Consider the following 27,363-nt stretch of genomic DNA (forward strand, 5'->3'; position numbering starts at 1 on the left):
ACAATTCCATGTATCAAAACGGTAATTGGCTTGTTTTTTTTGTGAAGGTGGGCCATGGGAAATGGTACACATAGATGATACGAGACCACCTCACGCAAACCGTCCTGAAATTTCCAGCTTGATGAAACTGAAGGGTAACATTCGTTCGGTTTTTGAAGACCAAGGGGAAGTCAGCGCAGAAGGACTTTTGATGGATAGTGTGCACCGTGCTATTGCTAGAATTGACGTTCAGTCGACAGATGAAAGCGACTTGCGGAAACAGATTTCTAGACGCATTTCCACTATTCGAGATCTTTTAGATGATGGCAAGAGCGGTACGTTATAATTATTATCTTGCTTACTCTGAAATTCTTTCTTATAGTACAGGTAGATAATAAATTGAGAGAATTTTAGGAACTAGCCACAATGTTGTGTAAAGTAACGTGGCAGAATATTATCGTAAATGTTTATTTTAGGACCAGTTACTACAAGGATTGCTGATCTTCTAAAGCAACGAGATGAGGAAACTGGACAAAAAGATGTCGGAATGGAATGGCTGATGAAGAAGGCTTTGGAGATATCGAGCATCCACGAAAGTGGGACGTTTAGGTAATAACACAATTTACAGTTATTTGCCGTTCACTCTTCAAGTGGTTTTGCCTTAGGATTAGCATTAGTATTTTAGTCGGTAAATAGTGACAAGCATTAATCATCACCAAAGTAAATGGTTTCATAAGGCTGATAAAATCAATTTACTTTTACACATTTTATAAATTACTACTTTATCTCAACAATAATTCCATTTGACAATGATGCAACCACCCATTTATACGTAGGAGAGCACTGTGGCAGCAGCTTATCAACATTGTATACCCAATCCTAGCTGAAGTGATAGCCTTCTGCGACTACAACGACAATCTACAACTACTTGAGGATACCAAAGAAAATTGGATTCGCAATTTGTGGCTTGCGATTTTGGGTGATTTTGAGCTGGCACCGCTACACTACAAAGATATGATATCACCATCGGATTCACTTTCGCCTCCAGAAAGTCCCACAGCTGCTGATTCCATTTCGTCTCTGGAAACTGCATTTTCTCCAGGTGGCCACCAACAGGAGCAACCATTACGAGAGACAGTTCCTGTAAAAATCTTCAGCAATAGCGGAAAACCGTTCACTGCTAGTTTTCCCTTCTCGTGGCTCATTAAGGAATTCATTGACCAAAGATATGAAATAGCAGGAGAGAAAAACGGTAACAACTTCTTGTATTGTGAGGAACTCACTGTAATAACTCAAAATTAAAATTTTTATGCTGAAATCATTTTATGAAATAATAATTATATTTTAAGGTTTGAGACTTGGGTTTCCAAAAGAATACCGATTTTCGGCTAGCCTTTCGACCATAATATAATTTGCACACAGCCATAAAATGTTAGTTGTAATATTTAATTAATATCCAAGCACCGCATTTTGTCATATATAGCCATTCAGAAAGGACATATATTAGAAAACGTGGTAGTAGCAGTGAAGCAAAACTTGGGCGTACTCTTGGATGCTAACGTCCCTCCCAGTGCATACCAACAATGTGTTGATGCTTATATGAAAGACTTTATACACATGACGTACACTTGTGGACCTAAGAAAGATCTCCAAAATAAGGAATTTGAGGTAAATAGTGCAAATTTTACTACATAGCATAAACACATAAATTTAGTTTTTGAGAAAATTAATTGGAGAATTAAAGAAGATTAGTGTGAATGGGATAAATAGAGGCTGATAGATATTTACTGTGTACATGGTGTAGTAAACACGATAATATTTGTTTTTATTTATTCAATTTCATTTTGAAGTGTGTGACGTGTGCTATGACGGCAGCCATGATTGAGACCAGCGGCAGACTCAAATTTGATGACGAACGAAGCTCATCAAAAGGACTTGTGCTTCTCCACCAGACCTACAGGGAAATTGCTGACCGTCTCAAGCAGTTCTCGAAACTCATCCATGCCTGCCCAGATTTACTGGAGAAACACTTCGATCAACTTGTGAATCAAGAGAGTGAAATGGTATATGAAGATCGGCGATGTAACAGCTATGCTTAGTTCTTAAAAGCTTTCGACATTTATTAGATCTTCATCAGTACTACAATAAAATCATCAAAAGCGATAAAACGAAAGATTTAGAGCCTAAAATGTTTTTGGTATCAAATTTATTAAAAGTGTAATTATGTACCATTCATATCATGATGCGATATATTGTCGACCAAATCACATAGTGACGTATGACAAATCACATAGTGTCGACCAAATCACATAGTCACGTATTTGACATTGATGATATTTTCATTAATTTTGGCAATATGAAGTAGGTAGACAACACTCATCAAAATAACATAATCCTGACTATGGATGTTGCTTAATTAGTGGGGTAATTACTTGACATGGTCTTATAAGCTTCATTTCAAATTTTCCGTTTCACATAACGGCGTATTTGCTAAAACTGTCATTTACATTCATATTTCAAAGTGTTGTATCTTGCCGTTCGTAAGAAATCACCTTTTCACATAGTGACGTATTTGCCGTCTAGTGCCGACTTGTTTGTGTATTTCTGGAACAAAATCGCCCCTTCGCATAACGATATTAATTGTCGCATTGAAATACAACGGTGTTATTTGCAGCGTATTTCACAGCGTGCAATTATTGCCGTTTCTCGTAGCAATGTATTTGTTGCTGTAGTGAATACTAGAATAGAGCAAAGCGTTTGTGACTAAAATATCTTATATTAACTTTATAAATGTCTTCTCCAGACTGGAACGGTTTTCATTGAACTAGATGGTATTTTAAAGAAAATAGAAACAATACATTTCGACAAAAAATTCAATGTCGTTTTCTCAAAATACGCATTTTGCAGATATGTCACTATGTGATACGGTCGACGATTTGGAAGGAGATTAATACATTATTTTGGTATTTTCCTTGTCTTCCAATTTTCACATACCATGTCATTTCCATGAATAAATCACATCATTTGACTACCTCTTGTATACACATATAAGATCGATTTATTAATTTCATTATTTATGTCATCTATATGCATGTATTGCATCCTAGATTCTTGATGTCAGAGCTGTTGAAATCCTTGTGAGCGATTTTCTTGTACCGACAAAAGAAGAGTGTACACAACCTGCGTTACAGAAAGCATGGCTCAATAAGGTGCAGAGAGTGAAGTTGTTGGTTGAAAATGTCATATTCTCAGTCATTCAGGATAGGGCATGCGTATATGGGCCAAATTCAAAAAGGATTATCCAAGACTTAAGGTAGGTATTCTTCACTTTCAGTACGATGTGCAGTGGCGGCGCTACGAGTGGGTGGCATTTGCACCCCAAATATTTTTCTTGCCCCCCCCCCACTTTTGAGGCAACCCCCACCCCCAAATTACATTAATTTCCACTTTTTGCCCCCCTCCCCCCCCCCAAAAAAAAACAAATTCTGGTGCCTCCACTGACGATAGACTGATCAAGTAGGTTACACTGTTGTTACTTTGGGTATGGAATTTTAAAGAAACGCTGCGAGATTACGTTAATTTTTTCATTTATGACATTAATCAGCGTTCAACATATTCAAATTAGCCTACTTTTAAGAACTCAAGGTATCTTTTATTAATGTTGTTCTATTGTTGCATATTTTACAGACCAAAGTGGCATAGAATTCGTATTCTAGAGATATTCTTCATTAACATGTTTACCAATCCTCGATACGAAGTGGACCAAACAGTTTTTCAGATGGGACTACCAGTATGGAATGCAAGTATTGATAATGTTGCGTTTTTAAAATTTCAGTATCGGGTTTGAAACCAATTTTAATCAAAATCTTGTTTTTATTTATTTTATTCTATTTTATTTTCTTCCAGGCGTTTTCAGGAGGAACAGACATGAAGACTATTGATACTATCAAGCGAGTGAAAAAATTGCTTGAAAATATTACAAAACGAGCAGCCAAGATAGACTTCAGGTAAGTTAATCAGAAAGCGTAGGCACAAGCAGGTATCCCACGTGATGCTATTGCATCATCATGCGAACAGTCATATGGCGACGGAAAGCTTGGCCGGGCAAGATACACCCCCGTGGCAAGGTAGGCCCTTGCACGGGCGTGGCACCCGAAGGGTCGGGGGCTCAAAACCGCACCGAGAAAAATAGTCTTCTTCTTCTTTCTTTCTTTCCTTCCCTCTCGCCAAAAAACAACTGGGGCGTTAGGGTTAACATAATAATATAAATTTAATTTTCCTGTGTGCGTGTCCCGGGTGCAATGTTTATGGTAATACGTGGTGCAAATGTTTAAAGCGCACTATTTTTGTTCGGTTTAATAAGTTATATAATAACATATGGAAACATCAAACATGAACCAATATTTTATCCAATATCTATCTTTGTTTTGTTTTCTCATTCAGATATGGCCTGATGTGTGCGATTTGTCTCAACGACGTTACTAACCCTGTGTTTTTGGAATGCCAACATGTATTCTGTGAACATTGCGTCAGTCATTTGCTCGCTGGAGGACAAAATAGGTGTCCTTCTTGTAATAAACTGATACCGCAAACATTCAAACCGGAATTTACAGCGGCCAACATGTTCGTAAACAACGTTTTTAATTCATATCATCGTTACCTTTACAATTTATAAGCGTGTGTTACTTTTTTAAACCTTCCTTTCCACTGTGTTACATTTTGACATCTTATCAAACATTCTCATCAAATTCTGCTGTTAAGAACTTTGTCTTTGACCACAGATCATGGTTTTGTCCATCCCAATATCTGATCTTTTCAAATAAAAACACTGCAATCGATTGGAGAAATCGACATATAATTCACGTGTAAATTGGAGCGATCACTGAAACAGGCAGAATCACTGAATAGGTGACACATAGACTATGCCAAATTGCTATTTAATCGTCATACCCCTCCCCCACACATAATAATATAACATGGATCTTGACCACCAACCACACCGAACTCTTCATCTACAGTGATATACATTTGAATTATTTACTTTTATTTAAAACGATTTTGGTTAAATTCATTTCACACACAGGAATGCCTTCCAGAAATTCCAAGACTTCAAAGAACGTAGAAACGCTTTCTTCTTTGAAATTGTCTCACAACTTTGCTTTGCTGATAACTCACCTCCGGACGAAAAAGTTGTGGAAGGACTGCTGAAGCTTGTGGTTGGTCGGTCGTCAGATGCACCACAAGAAGAAGGCGTTACGTTCAATACTGATTGCCTTGATCACATTCCAGCCATCAGGGTAGTGATACTCAGATTGTTGTTGCAATCAAGGTAAATGTCAAAATGATCATGAAAGCATTTCTGACCTTGAAGGATTCTTTTAAGTTAGAAAGTGTGCCTTCTGGGTTTCACTACCATGACTAACGTATTTTTGTTGTCCTTTGCAGCGCGGACGTCACTACAAAGTATATAGACCGGTACTTGAAAGACATAAAGCCAGCAACAGGAGAAGATTTGGAATTGGCAACTCAAGTTTGCTTGATGTTCTTATATTGTTATGAGGTACGTCTTATGCCAATGAACTGATGTGTCCTGCAATGAGTTATCATATATTTACATTTTACATCGAATTTTGATCAAATGAGTTTATGTTTGTGTATTGTATCCCTACAGTTTATATGCAACTTTACTTGGTTTCTTTTAGGGCCTTTTCCTCCGTCATCAAACACATCATTCTGTCAAGGCTAGCGCTAACACTACAAAGGCCCCAGAGCCCATATGTGGTACACTAACGGGCCCTACCCCGTAGATTTATCCTTTGCCCATCATGGCCCGATATATTAAAGGTCACGGGCCCCAGATTTCGGAATGGAGAACCCTTTTGCCATATTCGGAATAGAGAACCTTTTTCATTTTCGGAGTAGAGAACACGGTGGCTTATATCGGAATAAAGAACCTTCGTTTTCGGAATAGGGAACCCATTTTTTCATATTCGGAATAGAGAAACCTTCTTCATATTCGGAATAGAGAACCTTTTCTGTTTTCGTAATACAGAACCTTCGTAATAGAGAACCTTTTTAATTTTCGGAATAGTGAACCTTCGGAAGTTCGCCCATACTAAGTATACCTTAACAAGGCGTTATTATTTTCTTACAGGATTTCTGGTTTCGTGAAGCCACTCTTGCTTTAGACCCAAAATTGACCCTCATCGAGGAAGCTACAAAGCGTCTGACAAGCGCAAAGGATGGGCTCTTGAATCAGCCGGAGGTTCCAAGTGTCAAAGCGCTGGAATCAATAGCAGAGGCTCGATTTGGACTGGTAGTTACAGCACAGTTTGTGCACGAAATATCAGTCGATGAGGACATTCTAAAGAAGTACAAAAGTGTAAGTAATTACTTTAATTTTTCTTGCAATTTGCTGACATGAATACATTGAAACACTGAAATTATGTGAGTATTGCATGATCTCATTAGGGTAATTCGCATTAAAACGTCTATATATATTCTCATGGCTTGATTATTTCTATTACAATGGATTAAAAGTGAAACATCATGATGAAGATTTTGATGTTACTCTTAAAGATACATTATTTGAAATATCCGCATGTTAAGTAAGATATATTCACCCCGATATTCACTGTATTGGCATATTTTCCAGCACTGCTGGAACTGCTTTCTTATCAAAATATTGGCTGACAGATTTAATAGCTGACAATGGAATTAAACCACACATGCCCCCAGAGCGAAGCTGGGTTTGACTTTACACCCTGTTTATGTTAGTAAAAACGGTAATACGCCCAGGACATGAGGGTTGAAAATAATTGATCAAAATCTTTGAGCTATTCATTTGCGAACCTATTTTGTTTAAATGTTTAATACAATTCATTATAATATCCTTTCAACGTAGATCGAATACCTTTTCGAAGCAGCTCAGACTTTCTGTTTACACGCAGTTTGCAAACAAGAAGCACACATGTTTCTTTTGAAAAACCTTTGCAAGTCCTTCGGTACCGACGCTTTACAGCTTGTTTGCAAACACGATCTGTTGAAGTGGATATTGGATGAAACAATGAGAGAATGGGTAAGTTTCACCCAGTATCACCGTAAAATACACACACTCACCAACGTCGCTATTACCACAGACACCACCGCCACCACCGATAACTATTTAAACGCTTTCTCTTCTTATCTTCATTTCCCCGTGATGTATTTAGGTTTCCAAAAGCAAAGACGTGTTCGTTGTGCTTGGCGATGCATATGTGGAACTGAGAGAGGGATTATGCCAGTCCTTAACACATGGGTCTCTCGACACACTTGCACAGATTTGGCAGGTATTCTACCTTATATATGGAAGTCTAGTACTTACATGCTTATATCGACAACAATATTTTAAGTTTGATCGTAACAACATGACGCTGAAACCATGCGTTTTATCAAAATAATTTCACATCTTTAACGGCGTCATGTGTTTTCATCTTTAAAAAAGTTCCTTAAGGGTGGTCTGAACCCTGGAATTATGTAAACTTTTGGACCTCATAACTGCAAAATCATTGGTCTAAAGTATATATGTTTAGAATGGCAAAGACTTGATGAATTTATCTACAAAATGGGTTTTTGGCCCAAATTTTTTGAGTCAAACTATTTTTTATTAATTTTTAAAAACTAGATAATATCTAGGACCAGTTTTATTTTTTTAATTTTGATCATCTTCAAATATTCATCAAGTCTTTGCCATTCTAAATATGTATACCTTTATATACTTTAGACCAAACAATTTGGCAGTTATGAGGCCTAAAAGTTTCCGTAATTCCAGAATTAAGACCACCCAAATAAAAAGCAAGTACTAAATCTGTGATACATAGGAAACGGGGACTATAACCCTGCTTCTTAAGGTTGAATACAACTAATTATGTATTACACGGGTTTCAATGGGAAAATGGCTAATTTCGGGTAGAATTTTCTCATATTCAGAACTCTCACAGTTCAATGCTACTAATATCAGGTGAAACTATATGATTTAGATGCCAAATGATCAAAAATTCAACATAGGGTGACCTGAGACTTTTCTTGTTTTAACGCACTGAACCGTAAACACCTTAAAATGACAGTGCGCCCTCGAAGCTGAAAGTTACAATATGGTAGGGCGAATATTTACTAAAAACCGAAGCCGTGCGTATGAATTTTGGTACTATTACAACAAAACTGTCATATAATGAGAGAAAATGTACCATTTTGAAGCATCAACCCCTGAAAAGTACTTTTTTGGCTATATAACTTGATAAATTTCAGCAATTTTAATGCAGTCTTTTTCAGTCGCCCAGGCCTATTAGTGGTATTTAACCTTAAGCGTTCTTGCGTCGTCTTATTGTGTTGCATCAGTCGTCTTATTGTGCTTTTTTACCATAATTACGGTACACAATTACACCTTATAAGTATATGTTTCATGTTTGATACCTGTACTTATAAGGTGTAAATTTTGACTTTAGAATATTATCCAAAAGCAATCTGCTATTTTTCATTATTACTATTTCACCAGTCCGTGGTATGTTCATCAAGTGTAAGAGATACTGCGGTCCTCCTTGCAATATTTCGTCAAGTCACAATGGAATATGGATCAGATGCCCATCAAGCTTCGCTACAGGTATATTTAAATATGATATATACCCAGCAAACACAAAAACGTTTTTAAAACGTTTTAAATAAGTTATATTTTGGGTTTTGGTTTAGGTAAAAACGTTTTAATAACATTAAAATGTCGGGTTATATAAAGGTCATGAAATCGTTTTAAAACATTTTGTATGAAAACACACTACAACAATATTTTTAAAATGTTTTCGAAATGTCATTGTAAACTATTTTTGCAAACATTTTTGGCCAAATATTTTGTCAACATTTAAATAACATTATGTTAAAATATTTGCACCCAGCAAACACAGAAATGTTCTTAAAATGTTTTTTACAAAACGTTTTAATAACATTTAAATGTCGGGTTATATAAAGGTCGTGAAAACATTTTAAAAACGTTATTGTAAATATTTTGGGCAAACATTTTTTGCAAAATATTTTTCAACCCCAAAATAACATTCTGTTTAGAATGATTTGTTCCAAGTTTTCAAAAATGTTTTTGGAATGTTATTAAAACGTTTTTATACCCTTTATATAACCCGACATTTAAATGTTTTCTGTAAAACATTTGTGTTTGCTGTGCAATAGATTATGTTATGAAAACGTTTTATATCATTAATGTACCCTTTATATAACCCGACATTTAAACGTTTTCTGACAACCTTTTATAACCTTTTGTGAATGATGTCGAAAACGTTTTGTGTTTGCTGGGTACTAAAGGGAATAAAAGAATATTCTTGTTCATTACAAAGATATTAATGTAATGTAACATATTTTAACTCGTATTTGGGCCAAAGGAACACCATATCACTGCATATTTTTGTAATATTTTAACAGAATAAAGAAGATATGTTAGACTTCATTGGAGCTGAAACTGGAAATGTAAGACTGCAAGTAAGTAGATGTAAATAATGATCTTATAGATGGAACCAATGAAGAATTCTATAATATAGGGATGGCTCTAGGATGTTTTTAATGCAGGTCAAGAATTACCGAAGGCGATATACTAATGGTATATTAATTATTATTATTATTTACTATTTATTATTACTATTATTATTATTATTATTATTATTATTATTATTATTATTATTATTATTATTATTATTATTATTGTTATTATTGCTATTGCTATTATTATTGCTATTATTATCATTATTATTATTTTTGTTATTATTTTAATTATTTTTTTTATCATTATTATCATCATATTCGTTAGTTTTACTTTAATAAAAAAAAACAGTTATTAATTATGAATAATATAAAACCGATTCCGTGGATCATCTTTTTTTTCGCCAACTTTCAATATTTTCCCCAAGTAAAATCTTGATTTAAGCTAACACTTCCACTCACATAACCATAATTCCAGGATCTGATGCTGCGTCTTTTGGAAAATAACCTGTGTAGCCCCGGATGCAACCAGCTGGTTGTGAAACCCCAGGACAGTGAAGATGGTTTGCGAGTTGTAGCACTTGCAATTCACACCTTGGTAACAGTGATGTGCGCCGAAGATAGCAACCTGTGTTGCCCGTTGAAAATTCTAATCAAGGAGGGGAAGTTGACGTCAAAGGTGATATTTTTATGTTGGTTCTCAAAGTTATCTAATTGAAACCTTATGAAGTCGCTCTCTCTATCTCTCTCGTGCTCTACCTCCCTCGCCCATCTCTCCCCCCCCTCGCCCATCTCCCCCTCTCTCTCTCTCTCTCATCTCTGTCCCTCTCTTTTCTCGCCTATCTCATTCACTTTTTTAACATTACCATAGGTCATATTTTTATCAGCGTATCACCTCAGCAAACATAAAACGTATATAATTACATTAAATGTGGGGTTGTATGAAGGAAGATGTCATTAAAATGTTTTAAAACGTTTTATAGAAAAAAAGTAATACAACATTGTTAAAATGTGTCAAAATGTTATTGAAAAATATATTTTTGCAAACCTTTTTATATTGTCGACACTAAAATAACATGTTTGAATGTTTTGCAGCAACGTTTTAACAAATGTTTTTGAATGTTATTACAACTTTTTATGTTCTATATACCCTTCATATAATATTTGAACTATTCTGGCAACCTTTCGCGATTTTTTGGAAAATATTTTGTGTTTTCTGGACTATAATCACTAAATCAAGGCAGTCAGATGATGCAGCTGTTAAAGCATATCTACTGTATTGTCACTTTACACTTCAGGAGATGACATTTGTTACTGCGATCATAAAGAAACAAAAGCTACAACGAGATGCCAGCTCAGCGACAGAGCTACAGCCGCTGATATTCAATATCATCTTGGGTGTTTTGATGCTTGGAGTTGCTGTTCTCAATCCGAAAGTAATTTCTTTTATATTACATCACTTGCACGTTATGATTATTAGGGTATAAGAGAAAAATAAGAAGAATGAGAAACAAAAATGATGTTGATGATAATCAGTGATAATGAGGAAAAAGAATACTGTAATTTAACCAAAGTAACTACTGTTATAATGAATTTTATTTTGAAGATGGCACAGAAGATTACGAAGATCTCGCGCGAAGTAGGAGAACAGCTCATGAAAACCCTCGAAAAAGATATCAAGCAGCTTGAAATGGCTGCTAAGACAAGAGCCAGTTTCTATCTTATACATGCCGTTCTTGCTAGAGTTACTGCCTATCAACAAGCTGAAGGTGATATATTAGGTAAAGTATAAAATACTGATATTTACATAATGTTTAATGGCTTTGATATTAAACATTATAATTACACATGGATGTCCATAAAAATATTTCAGTGAAATATATGAAATATTCCTCAAGGTTCGAGTTTCTGTTGTAAAGTTCATGTATAATAGTTTGATGATCAAAATTGTTTTAAATCATTTTCAAGTAAAGCGCGATATGTAAAGGTGATGCGATAAAGCTAAATCAGTCATTTTCAAAATTCAGATTTAACGCTATTGTTTTTCTTCAGAAACTGTTGCTCAGAGTTACGAAGACTGGGAGTCTAGATTCATCGCTGAATTAATAGATCCCGTCGTACAGGTATGTAAAAATGAAAACGATGAAAACGCCATTTTGTATGTGATTTGAAGAAGAAGAATACGACGACGACGAAGAAGAAGAAGCGAATTATGAATAACAGAAAATTACGGAGGCAATAAACAAAAGTAAACATTTACTTCTAATGACAAAAGAATGACACATTTTAACCTTGTTTCTATTTTCCAGAATCAAGAAATTGAGATCAACTGTGTCAACGAAGCTGTCGAGAATGACAGAACCAACATTGTAATGAAACATCTTCAAACACCAGAACCGATGTTGTCCCTCGTCGATCACCGGCGTTTCAGTGAACGATTTGCATGTCTTTCTGAAGTGTGGCGGTACAAAATGCGTATATCTGTTGATAGTGTGACAACTTTCATTCAGAAAAGTGAAACAAGTCCAAACAAATACAGACTTCTCAAAGAATTCTTCAAAATGGTAAAGCCATTGAATTTTGTTCTTAAAACTACTTTTTAGTGTATCGAGAAGGGACGTTATCTTTTTTCAAGATCTATGAATCGTCTTCTTGATTAACAAACAACCCGCGAACTTGCTTACTATAATTTTAAGGCGGATGGTCCGACTTCATTACATGCATGATATGGGCTTTCCATTTTGATGGTCAAAATGTGAGTTGATGTGCGGATGAGACAGTGTCTTTCATGTAGGGTCAATATTTCGGGGATGGGGAATGGTTTCAAGGAAATGTATGACTAAATTAAATCATTTACATAACTGTTTTGCCTCAGGACTTAATATGGTAATATGTGATCACAAGAAGTAATTGGTATTTTTCTCCAATCCAAGGCCCAAGAGAACCATATCATAATCTGGAAAGAAGCCAAGATTATGTAGCTGTACAAGCACTCAAAAGATAACTGAAGAGTTGGGGGAGCAGATCAAATCGTGTGGTCAAGCCTTCGTCATGTCAAACAGTCGAAAACTAGAGGTGCGAGTAATTTGCTTCGTCACACCAAGTTTGCATATTTTGGTATTATGTTGCTAATGACTATGTTTAATTACCAGGAACCAGTATTGCGGGTAATGAAAGATGTCCCCAAGATATTGTTGCTACAGAGGCGTCTCATTGAGCGATTCCACCGATGTATCGATGCCAAAGAAGCCGAACTACTCAGACCTGGTAGGCAATTCAGCTTGAAATTGTAACGCTAGTCTATTGAAATGACTTTTTGATATTTGGTAACTTTTATTTCATTGACAATCATGATGAACTTATTTGTGGGTATCCTCCCAGCTAACACACTACGTATTCACGACATTCGCTGACGTAACACTTAGGTCGTCATCTACGTTGTAAATACGTAAATCTGTGAACTCGTATTCGTGTTGTGACTACGTAATTTTCGACGTTGATTTTTGGCCGTTGATATAACGTAATTATGACGTTGTAATGACGTTGTTTCGACGTGAAGTTGCGAACGTATTATTCAAACGTCCCTTTTAAGTCCGGTCGAACGTTGTAACAACGTATAATAAAACGTTCACGTGAGGAGATAAGGTCTTTTTCCAGATGTTAATGTTTAATCAGACCGGGTAACAACGTTTTAATGGTACGTTCAGAAAACGTGACACAAATACGTTTCTGAAGCGTTTTCTTCACGTGAGTAGATGATGTTTTAATCCAGATGTTGATTCAATGTTTGACCAGACTTGGTAACAACGTTTGAATAATACGTTGTAAATACGTAAATCTGTGAACTCGTATTCGTGTTTTGAATACGTTATTTTCGACGTTGATTTTTGTGTGTTAATATTACGTCATTATGACGTTGTAATGACGTTGTTTCGATGTGAAGTTGGGAACGTATTATTCAAACGCCCCTATAAATTCCGTTAGAACGTTGTAATACCGTATAATTATAGGTTCACGTGAGGAGATAAGGTTTTATACCAGACGTTGATGCAATGTTTCACCATACCGGATAACAACGTTTGAATAATACGTTGTAAATACGTAAATCTGTGAACTCGTATTCGTGTTTTGAATACGTTATTTTCGACGTTGATTTTTGTGTGTTAATATTACGTCATTATGACGTTGTAATGACGTTGTTTCGATGTGAAGTTGGGAACGTATTATTCAAACGCCCCTATAAATTCCGTTAGAACGTTGTAATACCGTATAATTATAGGTTCACGTGAGGAGATAAGGTTTTATTCCAGACGTTGATGCAATGTTTCACCATACCGGATAACAACGTTTGAATAATACGTTGTAAATACGTAAGTCTGTGAACTCGTATTCTTGTTGTGACTACGTTATTTTCGACGTTGATTTTGGACGTTGATATAACGTCATTATGACGTTGTAATGACGTTGTTTCGACGTTGATGTGTTTGACCAGACCTGGTGACAACGTTTGAATAATACGTTCAGAAAAACGTTAACAGTACACAGTAAAACGTTACACAAATACGTATCTGAAACGACATGGAATAGTTTGGATGTTGACACCATGGAATGTAAATTCTTCCATTCCAAGGGATGGTTGTCCAGCCAAAATGTCTCCATCGTGTCGTCTGACGATCGCCTTTAGGTGTGAAACTCAGAGTAAATACTTCTATTCCTGAAGTTCTAAACCAGAGCCCTGACACTGAAAAATTTGCATGGCAAAATGACCCGTCTCCTCCACAGCCAATTTGGTTTCGCTCCATCGAAATCAAGCTGGTCACGGAGGAGACTACCCTCCTTGTGTTTGTTCATTTGTGTATGGAGAGCCCTTTTGGAGTCTATAATGACTTAGGCTACGCTCTCAGCTAGAGTCCGACGCTGCATTGTACTAGAAATACCTTTTTTGTGAAATCGCTATGAAGCCAATCGGGAACACGTATTCGTTTTGAAAATATAGCATTAAAATTAATATCACCCTTGTGGCCCCCGTGCAGTGGAAAACCTTAATTCTTTCATTAAAAGGAAATGAACATTTAAAAAAAACACGGATCTACCTGTGCACCAATAAATTGGCACAGCAATTTGTCTCAAATCTGAATGAATTTTAAGAAACATACGGGGTATGATGAACATTGACCTGACGCCATGATAGTAGGATCTATTAGTCGTTTTATATACAATGTATATACCGTATTGTCATAATACCAATATTTGTCATTATGTATAATGAGTAATATTTAGCAACGCAAACGTGCAGCAGTTCATATGCACAAACGAATACTGATCTTTATGATATTCAGGTTTTTGTACATCACATATAACATGTCACATAGGAGGTCATACGTGTTGACCTTCATCTATTGTATTTGTTCATCTGTGTATGGAGAGGATTAGCGCCATTAAACGCCATTAAAACTCCATCAGTATTAGGGCGTATAGTTCAGTGAACTCACCGGATTGCTATTCCAAGTACTTTGATAATACAGATAATATGTATTAATGGGTCGAGGCGATTGCATTGAAAAACCTAATAAATTATTCATAACAGTTACGTAATCAATCGATAGTGCGGACACTTTTCATTTGCAAACCACCAAAATTCGTGATCTTTTAGCGTTGGAAAAGAAACCACGTGAATAGAGTGCCCTCTCAAGAATATCAACTCTCTGTTCTAAACTTTGAATTTTCATACGCTCTCCCTTTTTGGGATTGAGCATCATTGTTGCCGGATGTTAATATAATGTCGTAATCAAGTTGTCTCGACGTATAAAGCACGTTATTACAACGTCGTATAAATGGCATGGTATGACCTCAATACAACGCAATCTGCGGACGTTGCAGTAACGTAAATCTGTGAACTCGTATTAATGCAGTGACAACGTTATTCCCGGACGTAGATGTAACGTCGTAGTGACGTTGTTTCGAAGTTTACAACTTGACGTCGAAACAACGTCAAAATGACGTTACATTAACGTCCATGAATAACGTTGTCACTACATGCATACGAGTTCACAGATTTACGTACTTACAACGTCCATATGTTACGTTTATTCCACTTTATATAACTTTAAGACGACGTTTTAACAACGTAAAATTATTAGCTGGGCTATTGAATGTTTATTTATTCAAAGGTGACATAGCTAGAGGAGAAAACAGAGATGACGCAGCTCTTGACCACAGTGAAGGTGAAGCAGCCAACGGAGACCAAAAAGATGATAACGAAATGCATCAGCTGATGTTATGCTTTGTGTCTGCGTGGAATCAAGTATGGCCTAAAAGTAAGACATGTTATGTGATGTTCCGGTTTGGCCTTCATATAAGCATAATCACGAATTCTAAGATTTGGTATTAGGGTTAGGTTAGTGTAAGGATTAGGGTTACGGATATAAACATTTCGTGATCCTTACATGAAGGTGAGACCAATGTTCCCTAGTACATAAGATCGCAGTTGCATCAGATCGATGTCTTAGACAGAGTATTGACCTTTCGGTAAATCCCATAAGCCTTTGCAGGTAGACATGTCATGTCATCACGCCAATGCACACATCGTTACTGCGAACTTCTCGGCTTTGAAATGTGCATTCGCGATGTTCGCTAAACAATGTGTGAACATCGACGTGACGTCAAATGACGACATCTCAGGTATACCCGCATAGGATATGAGTATGGGATTTACCAAAAAAGGCAATTCCAGACTTAAGTAAGTCTGACCTAAGTCAGACCCAAAACTACATCTGCACTAATATCACCGTACTCTAGGAATTGCCATGTTTGCGCACACCAAAGTATGAGTTGAAACAAGTCCGTAAGAATATAACGCAGAAAATAGTATTTCACCCACCAATTATTGGATCGATTCGCGTTCAGGGATTATTTGTACTTTTCTCCTATGAGTGTTGAGGATAGCAATGCCGTTTTCGTTAGATCTGACTCATCCTCCATATAAGGTATTCTTAAAATCATTGCGTCTGTTCCCAATGTTTCCTTAATTATTTCAGTGACATTAGCGGAGCATCAACAACCCCTTGATATTGACTGTTGCAACCTGGCAACGTTTCTTCCAACGGCCTCGGGTATTTCAACACAGTTGGTTGACTTCCTGATTCAAACACACAACAAATTTGTTGCCACCTACTGTAAAATTAGAAACCTGGAAAATGAGTGAGTTTTGTATAATATTTGAAGTTGATAAATAACTTCCAAGACTATACTAAAAGATAATAATTATTGACAATTGAAATTTACGAACAATTACAATGTAGAAAACGCTTTTAAAAGTAACACCTTTATACAAGGTGTCCTATAAAAAGATTACATGTAGAAAATGAATCGCATTTTGTGATGGTACAACGAAACAATGTCATTTTAAAGATATTATTTATTCATCATTCTTGTAACTAATTTTGAAGTTTCAATTCCGTATCTTAAAAGCAACTTAACTTGTGAGCGCAAGATGACAGGGGAGTCAAGAGTAGGTAACCATCAAAATATCGCACAACGAAAGTTGAACATAAGCACACCTTTATTTTGAGATTTTTTGTTATTACTTTTTATGCATCTCTTTTTTTTCATTGTTGAACTTATTGCACAAAAGAAACATATTGAAAAATTAAATATTGTACACTGAAAATAAATCAGTTTTAGAGCTTCTTGACTCTTGGTGGTAACAAATAAAGGAAGATGGTCAATAGAGAAGAACAGGTTTTGGTGAAAGCAGTTCTGCACGCTGTATCTCGTGTCATCAACATAGTGAAATGAATAACACTCTGTTGCATTATTAGGCCTTGCTTGGATTTTGTTGACTTGAAATCGCCGCTGTTTGTTTTTACATTTCTGACTGAACTCTTGAAATAAAACTGAACAAGTTTCATTCTTTGTTTGTTTATCAGAATAAAATACATCTGCCATGCTATGGCTGGGCCTACTCAAGTGCCCCGCCAAATGCACGGTGGTTGTAACGGTGATATAATGAACCTCGTGTTGCATTATGTCACGTAAAGAGCTTGGTCAGAAATGCCTGGAATGCGGGTTTGTGAACTTGACATTCACAGAGGAACTAGTAGAGGGTACATAGATTATGTCATGATAAGGATATTTGTGACGTGTCATGTCAAAAGGAGACACGTTTGGGCAGGTTATCAATTTTGAGGTTTTTACATATCTTAAATTAACGGCTTTTTCCCCATTGAAATCGGGCATTCCTAAGCGAAAATATTGAGTTCGTAAGTTATGGTATTATAAAATTAGAAATTGAGATAGCGGCCTTTAAAAATATTATTGACAATGTTGAGGATAGGAATTACCTTGAAAAATGTCTTAAAACTACAAGATGCCAGTAATATTCCGGTTTGAAACTATCATACAATATTGTTAACATTAAGGGAACTGGAATGAGCGTTTTGAGCGTTTCGACAGCATTTTTTGTGGGACATGAGAGCACATCAGACCTATCGAATTGCATTCTGAATACGAAGAATGTCTTTCTGATATCAAATAATTTTCATTTTATGAAATTCACGATATAATACAAATTTTATGACAAATTATTAAAATTTAATATTTTTCACATTTTGGAGATATAAAAGTCCTCGAAGTAAATTTTATAAATATAATGACATAGTCTTAAAGTGTATGTAGCTGGGACGAAAAGCCGACGATCAATTGAAAATTTTGACCTTTCATATTGAAGATATGGATTTTTTTCCCCAAAAGACCTAATTTTTGTTGGTGTTTTGGGAAAAAAAATCCATATCTTCAATACGACAGGTCAAAATTTTCAATTGATCGTCGGCTTTTTATCCCACCTACATACACTTTAGGTAGAAATCATCAGATTTATAAAGTTTACTTCGAGTACTGTTAAATATCAAAATATCAATTTTTAATGATTTGCCATAAAATGTGTATTACATTGCGAATTTCAAAAAATCAAAATTATTTGATATCAGAAGGCCATTCTTCGTATTTAGAAAACAATTCGATATGTCTGATGTGCTCTAATGTCCCACAATAAATACTGTCCAAACGTTCATACCCCTTCCCTTAATAACATCACAAATTTGCAACAAACCCAAATTTTGAAAATATCAACCCCGGCCAGATTTTTGGCTATTTCTCCATTTATGATTCTGCCCAAAAGTGTCTCCATTTGACATGACACGTCACGTTTATATATGTTAACATTTACTTTTTTTTCAATTTTTAAAAAAATCTACATTGTTGGCTCATTTGCAGACAACAAACATATATAAATTAAGCATACTCATCAAATCTTGTTTGCACAACCCCAGACAACTCAAGCCACTTTGATTTTTTTTTGTTGCAATTTGACCACTACAAAAGCAGAATCAGCCTTGTAACTTTGATTTTTGTAATCACCAAAATATCATCTAAGAAACACTTTTGAATGACTTTTGTGAATGGCGTTATTTAGTTGTGTTAGCTTAAAATATTTAAATAAAATTGAGACAATTTTTTTTCATTCCAATTTATTGACATATAAATGTTCTTAAATATAACAATTGAAAAGGGAAAACTTCCACAGCCACAATTACATATAATAATCCTTAAATTTACCAAGTACGAAAATACATTATAAAGACATCTAAACCACAGAATAAATTAATATAAAATGTTTAAGTGAAAATTGAACCAGTATTGAAAACTAACACAAGAATACGCCCAGCCCCTAAAGGAGGATCACATGAAGCATCAAAATGTGAAAGAAGTTAAGCTATCATGATTGTATCATGAAGTAAAAAATAGACTATGAACAAACTATTGCACGTTGACTAACAGATTAAATGAACTTTTTGAATACCTGCTTCATAGGTTATTTTTGTTTGAAATCTGGTTTATTTCACCTCGAAGGCATCAATAGTTTTGCAAATATGGGCCATAAATATCATCAATTACGTCATGCATTAGTAGGACTACATCTGGTACCTACTGTATGGCCAGTTTATGCTCTCATTTCCACATTTTTCTAAATGTCGCGTTAAGTAAGTTCAGCAAAGTGGTATTGTGAATGCACCTTGTAAATGCGAACTATATTTCTGTGTTCACAGATTATACTGATGTTCTTTCTTTTTATCATAATATTATTCGGACAATAGGGATAGCATATTCCCGAGTTCCGTGACCCTTACACACCTTATGGCGTACGATCTTGATAAAGATCTTATTCCATTGATAGAAGCACATTGTCATCACATATTTGACGAAGAGGTTACATCCGCCACATTCAATTTAGATAGCCTGGAGAGAGCTTGTGAGGAGATATTTATCAGAGGACGTCCACGTATTGAAGGAACCTTACCAAAATTGATGTTTCGGGAAGGTTCTCGCAGTTTGAGGGTTTTCGAGGAGATCAGGGCTAAAGTGAAGCAGGTAAAGGACAGGGTGGTGTATTTATAAGTAAATATTTATCTATTTGATAACTTAAACGTATTTGCAACATTTCCATAAAATATGTACAATTATTTTTTCTACAAAATGTTAGTTTTCCCTGTCAGATATGCGTCCCTTTTAATTTTGAACCGAACAAAATGGTAGAACAAGGACAATTGCTATCTAATTATAGCGCCTATGTCGCCGATGTGTGTTTCTCCGTCGGTCATGACGGAGGTTGGTAATTTTGATGTATTTTAGCTATCCCGTAAGCCATCAACGTCTTTTTAAGATGTATTATTGTTAATTTACATTATTGTTAATGTACATTACAATCGTATAGAAATAAGAATTTTGAGCAACACTAATGGCATCATCCTTAGCCAATGTTACAATATTGCTTTAATGTGCATAACTGGATTGATAAAGAAAAAATAAACGCATATATTTTATCATGTTTATTTAAAAAGGAACGACTATCGCGTCCCTTCAAGCTAGATATCTTAGTCGATCTCAAATCCATTACTGATCTTTGTGACTGCCTAGCCGTGGTAGACATTGCTATTGGATTCCTGATTTCAACTGGAGGTGACCCGGACACGAACATAATCGAATATCTGGCGGATTCTGGCATCAATTTACCCAAGGAACAAAGATCTCTAATTACTGCAAAGGTATAGTCAATTATACACTTTGCAAATTTCCAAAATAAAAAGATAAAGTTCTTATTTATCCCCGATTTCCTATACGTATTACTATTAACGAATTAGTCGATGTAGTTATAGCATCAATTTGAACAAATACGGTTTAGAGGCATTTAATGCGGACGCTTTACCAAAAATAAAGCTAAAACACAGAGTAGCTTGCGCTTTCAGAAATTTTTATAACGAACTGTACTGTTAATTAAGTATATGTGTTTATCTGATACAATCAGGCTAGACATCGCAGTTTGAAGCACATTTTGGATTTATGGCAATTACTTGGAGTGGAAAGAGCAAAACGAAGACTGGCTTCAGAAAAACAAGTAATTTATATTTTCACAGTTTTACCTCCCCTACTCGCCCCCCCGTCTCTTTGTCTCTCTCTGTCTGTCTGTCTCTCTATTTCTCACCATGAGCCTTTTCCTTTTACTTACTCAAATATGGCCTTAAACATACCAAAATAACAATTGGTAAAGCTCAAACGAATTGATGTTGAAACCAACGATATATTCTCTCTTTTGGATCTGATGAATAGCTCATCAAGGTTATTCTTACAAACAGAAATATGTAGTTTACTATTTTAACCCCGTTAAGCAAAATCACTGATATATTATTCAAATTTCTTTTTAGGATCCGTTTGAAGGTGTTCCAGAAATATTTCAAGCCAACGTAACTGAACAAGAGAGTCGGGTGTTATCCCGAGCTCTGCGGCACGTGGATGTTGAAGAATTTATCTCTGAACTTTACGAGTATATCGAGATTAACTTAAAGACATACAATCCAGATGTTGAAAGCTACGATCCACAAAGGTTAGTAAACATTAGCTTGTGCGTCGTGTTTAGAAAATTATGGATGGTCGACAGCATCAAAAGACGCGCAAGATTATACGCTTAACCTTAAGGTTAAGGTACGAGCTTTAGTAAAGCTAGTGCGGTGTGGGTGCACTATATGTATGTCAGTTATCATGATCTTATACAAGAACTAATTACTCTCTGCGCACGTCATACGTAATAGTGCATCCACCGCGTGCCTTAACCCTTAGTGCACCTACCCCGCACCTTAAAACAGCTAAATCTCGTTGATACATCATAATCATAATCATTTATTTTTCCACCATAAAAACACAACAATATAACAAATAAACACAGCAAAAAACAGATGGGGAAGGCGATTGAAAGCAAACAATCTGCGTGTTTACACTGAGCACTCTGTATTTTTACCCGGTATTACCTGGTAACCCACAACCCGATTCAAGCAACAACCACCACGGTGCTACAGGTGCTTAAGATAAGGGTTGTGGTGTGTACCGGAAGTACTGAAAGTATTTTCCTGACCCCAAGCTGCTTTTAAGGTCACGATGTGATACAGAAAATTGACATAAAAGAAGTTCAACACCCAGCAACCGTTAACCGTTGTGTTTCCACTGGCAGAAATACCGGGTGTCACACCACATGGTCTACCTCATGAGGTGGATCACGGTTGCCGGGTGTCCACACCGCATCACTCTAAACCGATCTGTTTCCACTGGGCACATTAACCGGTAACACTCTAAACTAAACCACATTACCCGCCAACCGTTCCCCAGTAGAAACACGCAGAATGACTGAAAATTGCTGCATCTCCTATACATATACTAAGTTACAAATAAACACAGAGAATAAATAATTCTGTCATGTTGAGAAAAATAACATACCCACAAGCTGAAAGCTACGATCCACAAAGGGCTATTAACAGTATCGATTGTGTCGTGTTGAGAAAATACGACCATATAAATACATTTTACCCGGGCCAAACTTGATATTGAATACCCCCACAAAACAAAATCTTTTACGCCAACGTATTTTGACATCTTTTGCAAATTCACATTTGCTGACATCTGCATCATTCGATCCCGTTGCTTCACTTATTCGATAAACTTGTGTGTATATTTTTACACAGCCTGCTTTTTGAAGAGCTGATGAGATACATGGAGCAGAAGCAGCACCATATTCGTCGACTACAGGAGGCAATAGAGACTATGAAGAAAAAAGACGTTGAACTTGAAGTAAGAAAAGCTGTAGGAGCTTGGAAAGTTGCTGTGAAATACCAGGCCGGAATAGAGCAAGAATCAACTTAGTGGTAGTTTTCTGCCTTTTTGTTTAGTCTAGACAAGAATGCAGTATTCGACTAAACACTGATTTAGACATAAGTGGCCCAATATGTCAGTCTTTTAATAACCCATTTAAGACGAGGCCATACATGTACATATTGCTTGTATAATAAATCCATTGAGGGATTTGTTTTTCAAGTTTACCTTATTTAATCTTAACTTGATTGTTACTTGATTTTTGGCAGTTCAGTTGCAGAACGAAACAAGAAATCTGTGTCACTGCTCATCGCTATATATTATATTAATCTTATAAGCATCATAATATACAGGTTGTAACAAAAAAAATTATACTATTTAGAAAATAGTATTAGGCAAACATGTCACTAAAATATTGTATTTCGTTTTATTTGGTCGTCAAGGTCATTTCTTACGCTAATACATAAGCTTTGTTTCAATGAAATCGGTGTCTACAAGAAAAGATATGACCAATTGTGTAAAGTATAATAGTACTCAAACAGCTTGGGCCACTTTCGTGTCTTTGTGTAGCAAAAGTGACTGAATTGGGTTGAATCATGAACCATCTGGTTGGTGCTCTTAAAATGGGTAATTTTAAACAATAGGGCATTTGAAGCGTATTTTAATTTATAATTTTGAAATAAATATCATATTAAAAGTGAAAGAAAAAACATAAAAATCTTAGCTTTTGTTTTGAGATCTTTGACGATAAGCATGAGAGTCAATTTTACGCGGTACAAACTTGATTATGTGTATAAATGGCAAAAAATGGCACAATTCGGCAATTAAGTAAAATCGGACATAGCGTGTGAACCTGATTTGGGAAACAAACCGAGTAAAGTTTTTATGTTAGCCAAGATGATATTACTACATGTAATTCTACTGCATATTCATATTTACACCATGGCCTATGGCCCATTTTTTTTCTGAAAAGCAATATTGCATTTGCTTACCATGAAGGTCGAAAATGCCAAAAGTGACCCAACTCGTTTAATACGATCTAGTTAATTATCGTGATTATACATAGCGTTTGAGCTCAAACTAGTAAAGAAACCAACTAAAGTTTTTCTGTTAGTCAAGATGTTACTTATTCCACTTCATGTAACATTATTGCCATGATCTCTTTTATTTTTTATTTTTTCTAAAAAGCAAAATTGCAATTGTATATTGATTTCTTCCTCGTATTACATTGTCAATAGGCCTGCTTTTGTAATTTTAGAAACAGCTCGTCTTTTTCAGTTACTTAGCTTCCCTTATGCAGAGAATGAAAATCAGTTGATCTGATATTGCGAAGGCCGACATTTGGAAAGCAACTTCTATAAACATTGTAGATGGCGACTCTAAGGTAATATAATCCATCACAAAAACGGCGAGTACGCACATCGAAGTGCAATGATTGTGCTCGTATAGTAGAGTTTCTTTTCAAAACAGATTTCACTCGTATCGAACGTTGTGCTTATATCACATTTCTTGACATTATAATGCGTCTTTCAGTGATGGTGCCTATTATTATCAACATATATATGACATTGTATTGAGAGTCGTCTTGAGTTTATAAATTAAATTTGGGATACAAACTTATTCAAATATAGTATATAATTATGTCATTTCTTGATAGTTTAATATTTCACTCAATGTTTTTCTCGTAAGTAGAATTTAAAACAAATAAATAACAGGTGTTTTGAAAAATATTATTATTGAGTATATATTTTTTTGACAAACTTAGTCGAATATATTGTACCATATTGTATAATGATTGTATCACATCTGTTTACATTTTAATGTTTCTTTCAATGTCTGTGCCCGTAAGTAGAATTTGTTGCCAATAAAATAGATTTTATGTGTACTTGTTGAAGTATAAATTACATTTTGAAACAAACGAATCATATAATTATGCTTATATTACATTTCGTCATATTTCATTGGGTTTTTTCCAGTTGTTGTTCCTGTAAGCCGAAATTATTATCAAAATTAATTTGATGTTTTGAAAGTTGTCTTTGAATTTACAAATTAAATTTTGATACAAACTTAATCGGATATGTTGTGAAAATTTTATATATGTTTATATCATATTTCGTGACATTTTACTGTTTCTCTTAATGCTTCCGACTGTATTATTACAAGTTTATAAATAAAAGTTTCGACATGTATGTCGAATGATATAAAGGTCACGAGTTTTATATGAAAAACACTACAACAACAGTTTAAAAGTCACGATTTATTGTAAAATATTTTAAGCAAAAATATGTCAACGCTTGAATATCGTTATGTAAGAACGTTTTTTAGTAAATGTTTTTGAATTTGAATGCTTTTAAAACGTTTTATACCCTTTACCCTTTTGACATAACCCGACATTTAAACGTTTCTGTAAAGCGTTTTGTAATTGCTGGGATCATATTTCATACCATTTTGTTGTTTATTTTAATGACTGCAAGTAGAATTTATCGGAAAAATAAATTTAACATGTATTGAATATTATGTCGAAACATAGTGTGCCATTTTATAGATTAGGTCACCTTAATTCAATCCTGAGTCTCAAAGCTTGTAAGAAATTGAAAACCTAATGCGGAATGCGTTTATTATTATTATTATTATTATTATTATTATTATTATCATCATCATCATCATCATCATCATCATCATCATCATCATCATCATCATCATCATCATCATCATTATCATCATTATCATTATTATTATTATTATTATTATTAATATTATTTATGTGTCAGTACAGGCTTTGGTACAAGGATTTTATGCAGAAAGTATCAAATTTCTGCAGTTGCAAATGTTGGAATAGTAGACAAATATAGTCACTGCTACAAAACAATTCTTCTCTGTATTGAAAACTTCAAGGCTTGTTAAAAACTTGATAACAAATAGTAATTTTGAGTTTTATTTTCACTTTTTGTTTTAAGAAAACATCAAAAATAGTTTCTTCAAAGGTTATTTTTCAAAGAGGACTACGCACACGAATTTACTAACGCGCTATATATCGCATTCTTGACAACGTATTGATTTTGTCAATGCTTGTGACTGGAAGTAGAAATTATTAAATAGATTTGAAATGTTTTGAAAGTTGAATTTTGTTCATGAAAATTTGGTCACCAAATTAAATATAGGTCTACTAACGAAAGAGTAAATTGAGGGGAGGGACTAATATGTGCGGGACACTTAATTTCTTTCTGCAACCATGATTGACCGCAACATATCACTAACCGCATAGTCCGAGGGTTAGGGTTAGGGTTAGGGTTTAGGATTATGCTTAGGGTTAGGGTTAGAGTTATGGTTTAGGGTTAAGGTTAGGTTTAATTATATACGTATTCATTTGTTATTATACTAGTCATAGTATATCATATGTATGCACTTTATTCCGTAATCAATACGTATGATAAAGAAACGCCTCTCTGGCAGAATGACTCGTAGCATGGTGGTATAGACCTATGTTATATCAAGCCCCATGTACTTATGTACTATGTTTCATCGTTTCATAATACATCAAACACTGAATTTTGCTACTGTATTACTTTTATTTTATTTTATTTGGCATAGTAATTATCATAAAAAATACGGTATTACATTTTTCGTCTTGTAATTTGCATAATGTCCTGGTTGCTATGCAATAACATTGCTCGAATACATTGCGTATTATTATCTATAAGAGGATCTGAAGAACGTTCCTGTAATAGAGACGAATATGATGTAAATATATCTTGTGGGATAAACAAAGACTTAAAAAGTTCTGTTTGCTTAACCTAGATTACCGTCTTAAAAACTGGATTAACCGTTAAACGTAGCACGAGGTTGACATAAATGAGACAAAAACCAAACGCTCTGTGTTTATTAGTTATTATTTCTCATAAAAATAACCATCATGTTATCGTATCTCTGTATCAAATTACGATATGTTATAGCTGATTCATTGAATTGTTTGAGCATGAGAGCATAGTATAACACTAAGCTGTAGACTATATTATAGACGTCTTTGAATGCAGGTTTTGTTTTCAATAAAATTGTTTTGTAAAAGAGATTTGTCATTTGTCCTAAAAGATAAAACACTTACGGAAACAATTGAAGAACTATAAAAGGCATTGTAAACAGGGTTTCCAAAACCTCTTCATTATCAGTGGACTTCGGTTGTATATATCGTTATGAATACGGCAGAGTGACGAATCCGCAAAATCGCTGTTCTGAGTAAATGGCGTTTGAAAATATTGGTACCATTCCATCGGCCCTTCTAAAAATTGAGAATATTCGTGAGCACTCATTTGAAATGTATATTATAGAAGTCAATGTACACCAATTATTTGCAACACTTGCATGTTCTGAAACAATCGACATATCCCTCAAATTAGGTATTTACAGCTATTCGGCTTTATGCTAAATCCAAAAAGTGTCAACCGCTGCGCAAAGAGTTAGATACGGGGACGAATCCGCATTCAACTACGTGTAAACTATAGCACTCATCCTTGATTTGGGGCTTTTATGTAAAACTTAATGGTTGTCCTAATTTTAAACTTGGCATAAGTTATAATTAGTCATCCCCGTAATATTTAGTGAAAACTCCGGTTGAAATCAAGGACTTTAGAGAAGATATAACAATATTGGCCTATATTTTGTGTATAATTTTCTGTGATT

General features: G+C 35.0%; 1 protein-coding gene across 1 annotated transcript in view; it reads left to right on the forward strand.

Moving 5' to 3' along the window:
- The window catches only part of LOC140150696 (E3 ubiquitin-protein ligase RNF213-like), a 70,433-nt gene extending 43,723 nt beyond the window's left edge, over window positions 1–26,710 (forward strand). The window contains exons 44-72 of the mRNA XM_072172779.1: window positions 48–314; window positions 456–588; window positions 816–1,231; window positions 1,463–1,647; window positions 1,830–2,042; window positions 3,087–3,292; window positions 3,667–3,778; window positions 3,886–3,986; window positions 4,423–4,602; window positions 5,063–5,308; window positions 5,425–5,539; window positions 6,134–6,361; window positions 6,884–7,057; window positions 7,191–7,307; window positions 8,513–8,617; window positions 9,439–9,495; window positions 9,971–10,171; window positions 10,791–10,928; window positions 11,099–11,273; window positions 11,545–11,615; window positions 11,802–12,056; window positions 12,645–12,759; window positions 15,663–15,809; window positions 16,530–16,692; window positions 19,647–19,920; window positions 20,391–20,594; window positions 20,855–20,944; window positions 21,252–21,430; window positions 22,560–26,710. Coding sequence (XP_072028880.1) covers window positions 48–314; window positions 456–588; window positions 816–1,231; window positions 1,463–1,647; window positions 1,830–2,042; window positions 3,087–3,292; window positions 3,667–3,778; window positions 3,886–3,986; window positions 4,423–4,602; window positions 5,063–5,308; window positions 5,425–5,539; window positions 6,134–6,361; window positions 6,884–7,057; window positions 7,191–7,307; window positions 8,513–8,617; window positions 9,439–9,495; window positions 9,971–10,171; window positions 10,791–10,928; window positions 11,099–11,273; window positions 11,545–11,615; window positions 11,802–12,056; window positions 12,645–12,759; window positions 15,663–15,809; window positions 16,530–16,692; window positions 19,647–19,920; window positions 20,391–20,594; window positions 20,855–20,944; window positions 21,252–21,430; window positions 22,560–22,737 — 5,045 coding nt within the window. The 3' untranslated portion in view covers window positions 22,738–26,710. The remainder of the gene's footprint in view (window positions 1–47; window positions 315–455; window positions 589–815; window positions 1,232–1,462; window positions 1,648–1,829; window positions 2,043–3,086; window positions 3,293–3,666; window positions 3,779–3,885; window positions 3,987–4,422; window positions 4,603–5,062; window positions 5,309–5,424; window positions 5,540–6,133; window positions 6,362–6,883; window positions 7,058–7,190; window positions 7,308–8,512; window positions 8,618–9,438; window positions 9,496–9,970; window positions 10,172–10,790; window positions 10,929–11,098; window positions 11,274–11,544; window positions 11,616–11,801; window positions 12,057–12,644; window positions 12,760–15,662; window positions 15,810–16,529; window positions 16,693–19,646; window positions 19,921–20,390; window positions 20,595–20,854; window positions 20,945–21,251; window positions 21,431–22,559) is intronic.
- Window positions 26,711–27,363: the final 653 nt, after the last annotated feature.

This window comes from Amphiura filiformis, chromosome 4 (genome assembly GCF_039555335.1).
Source record: "Amphiura filiformis chromosome 4, Afil_fr2py, whole genome shotgun sequence".
In the NCBI taxonomy this organism is placed as follows: domain Eukaryota; kingdom Metazoa; phylum Echinodermata; class Ophiuroidea; order Amphilepidida; family Amphiuridae; genus Amphiura; species Amphiura filiformis.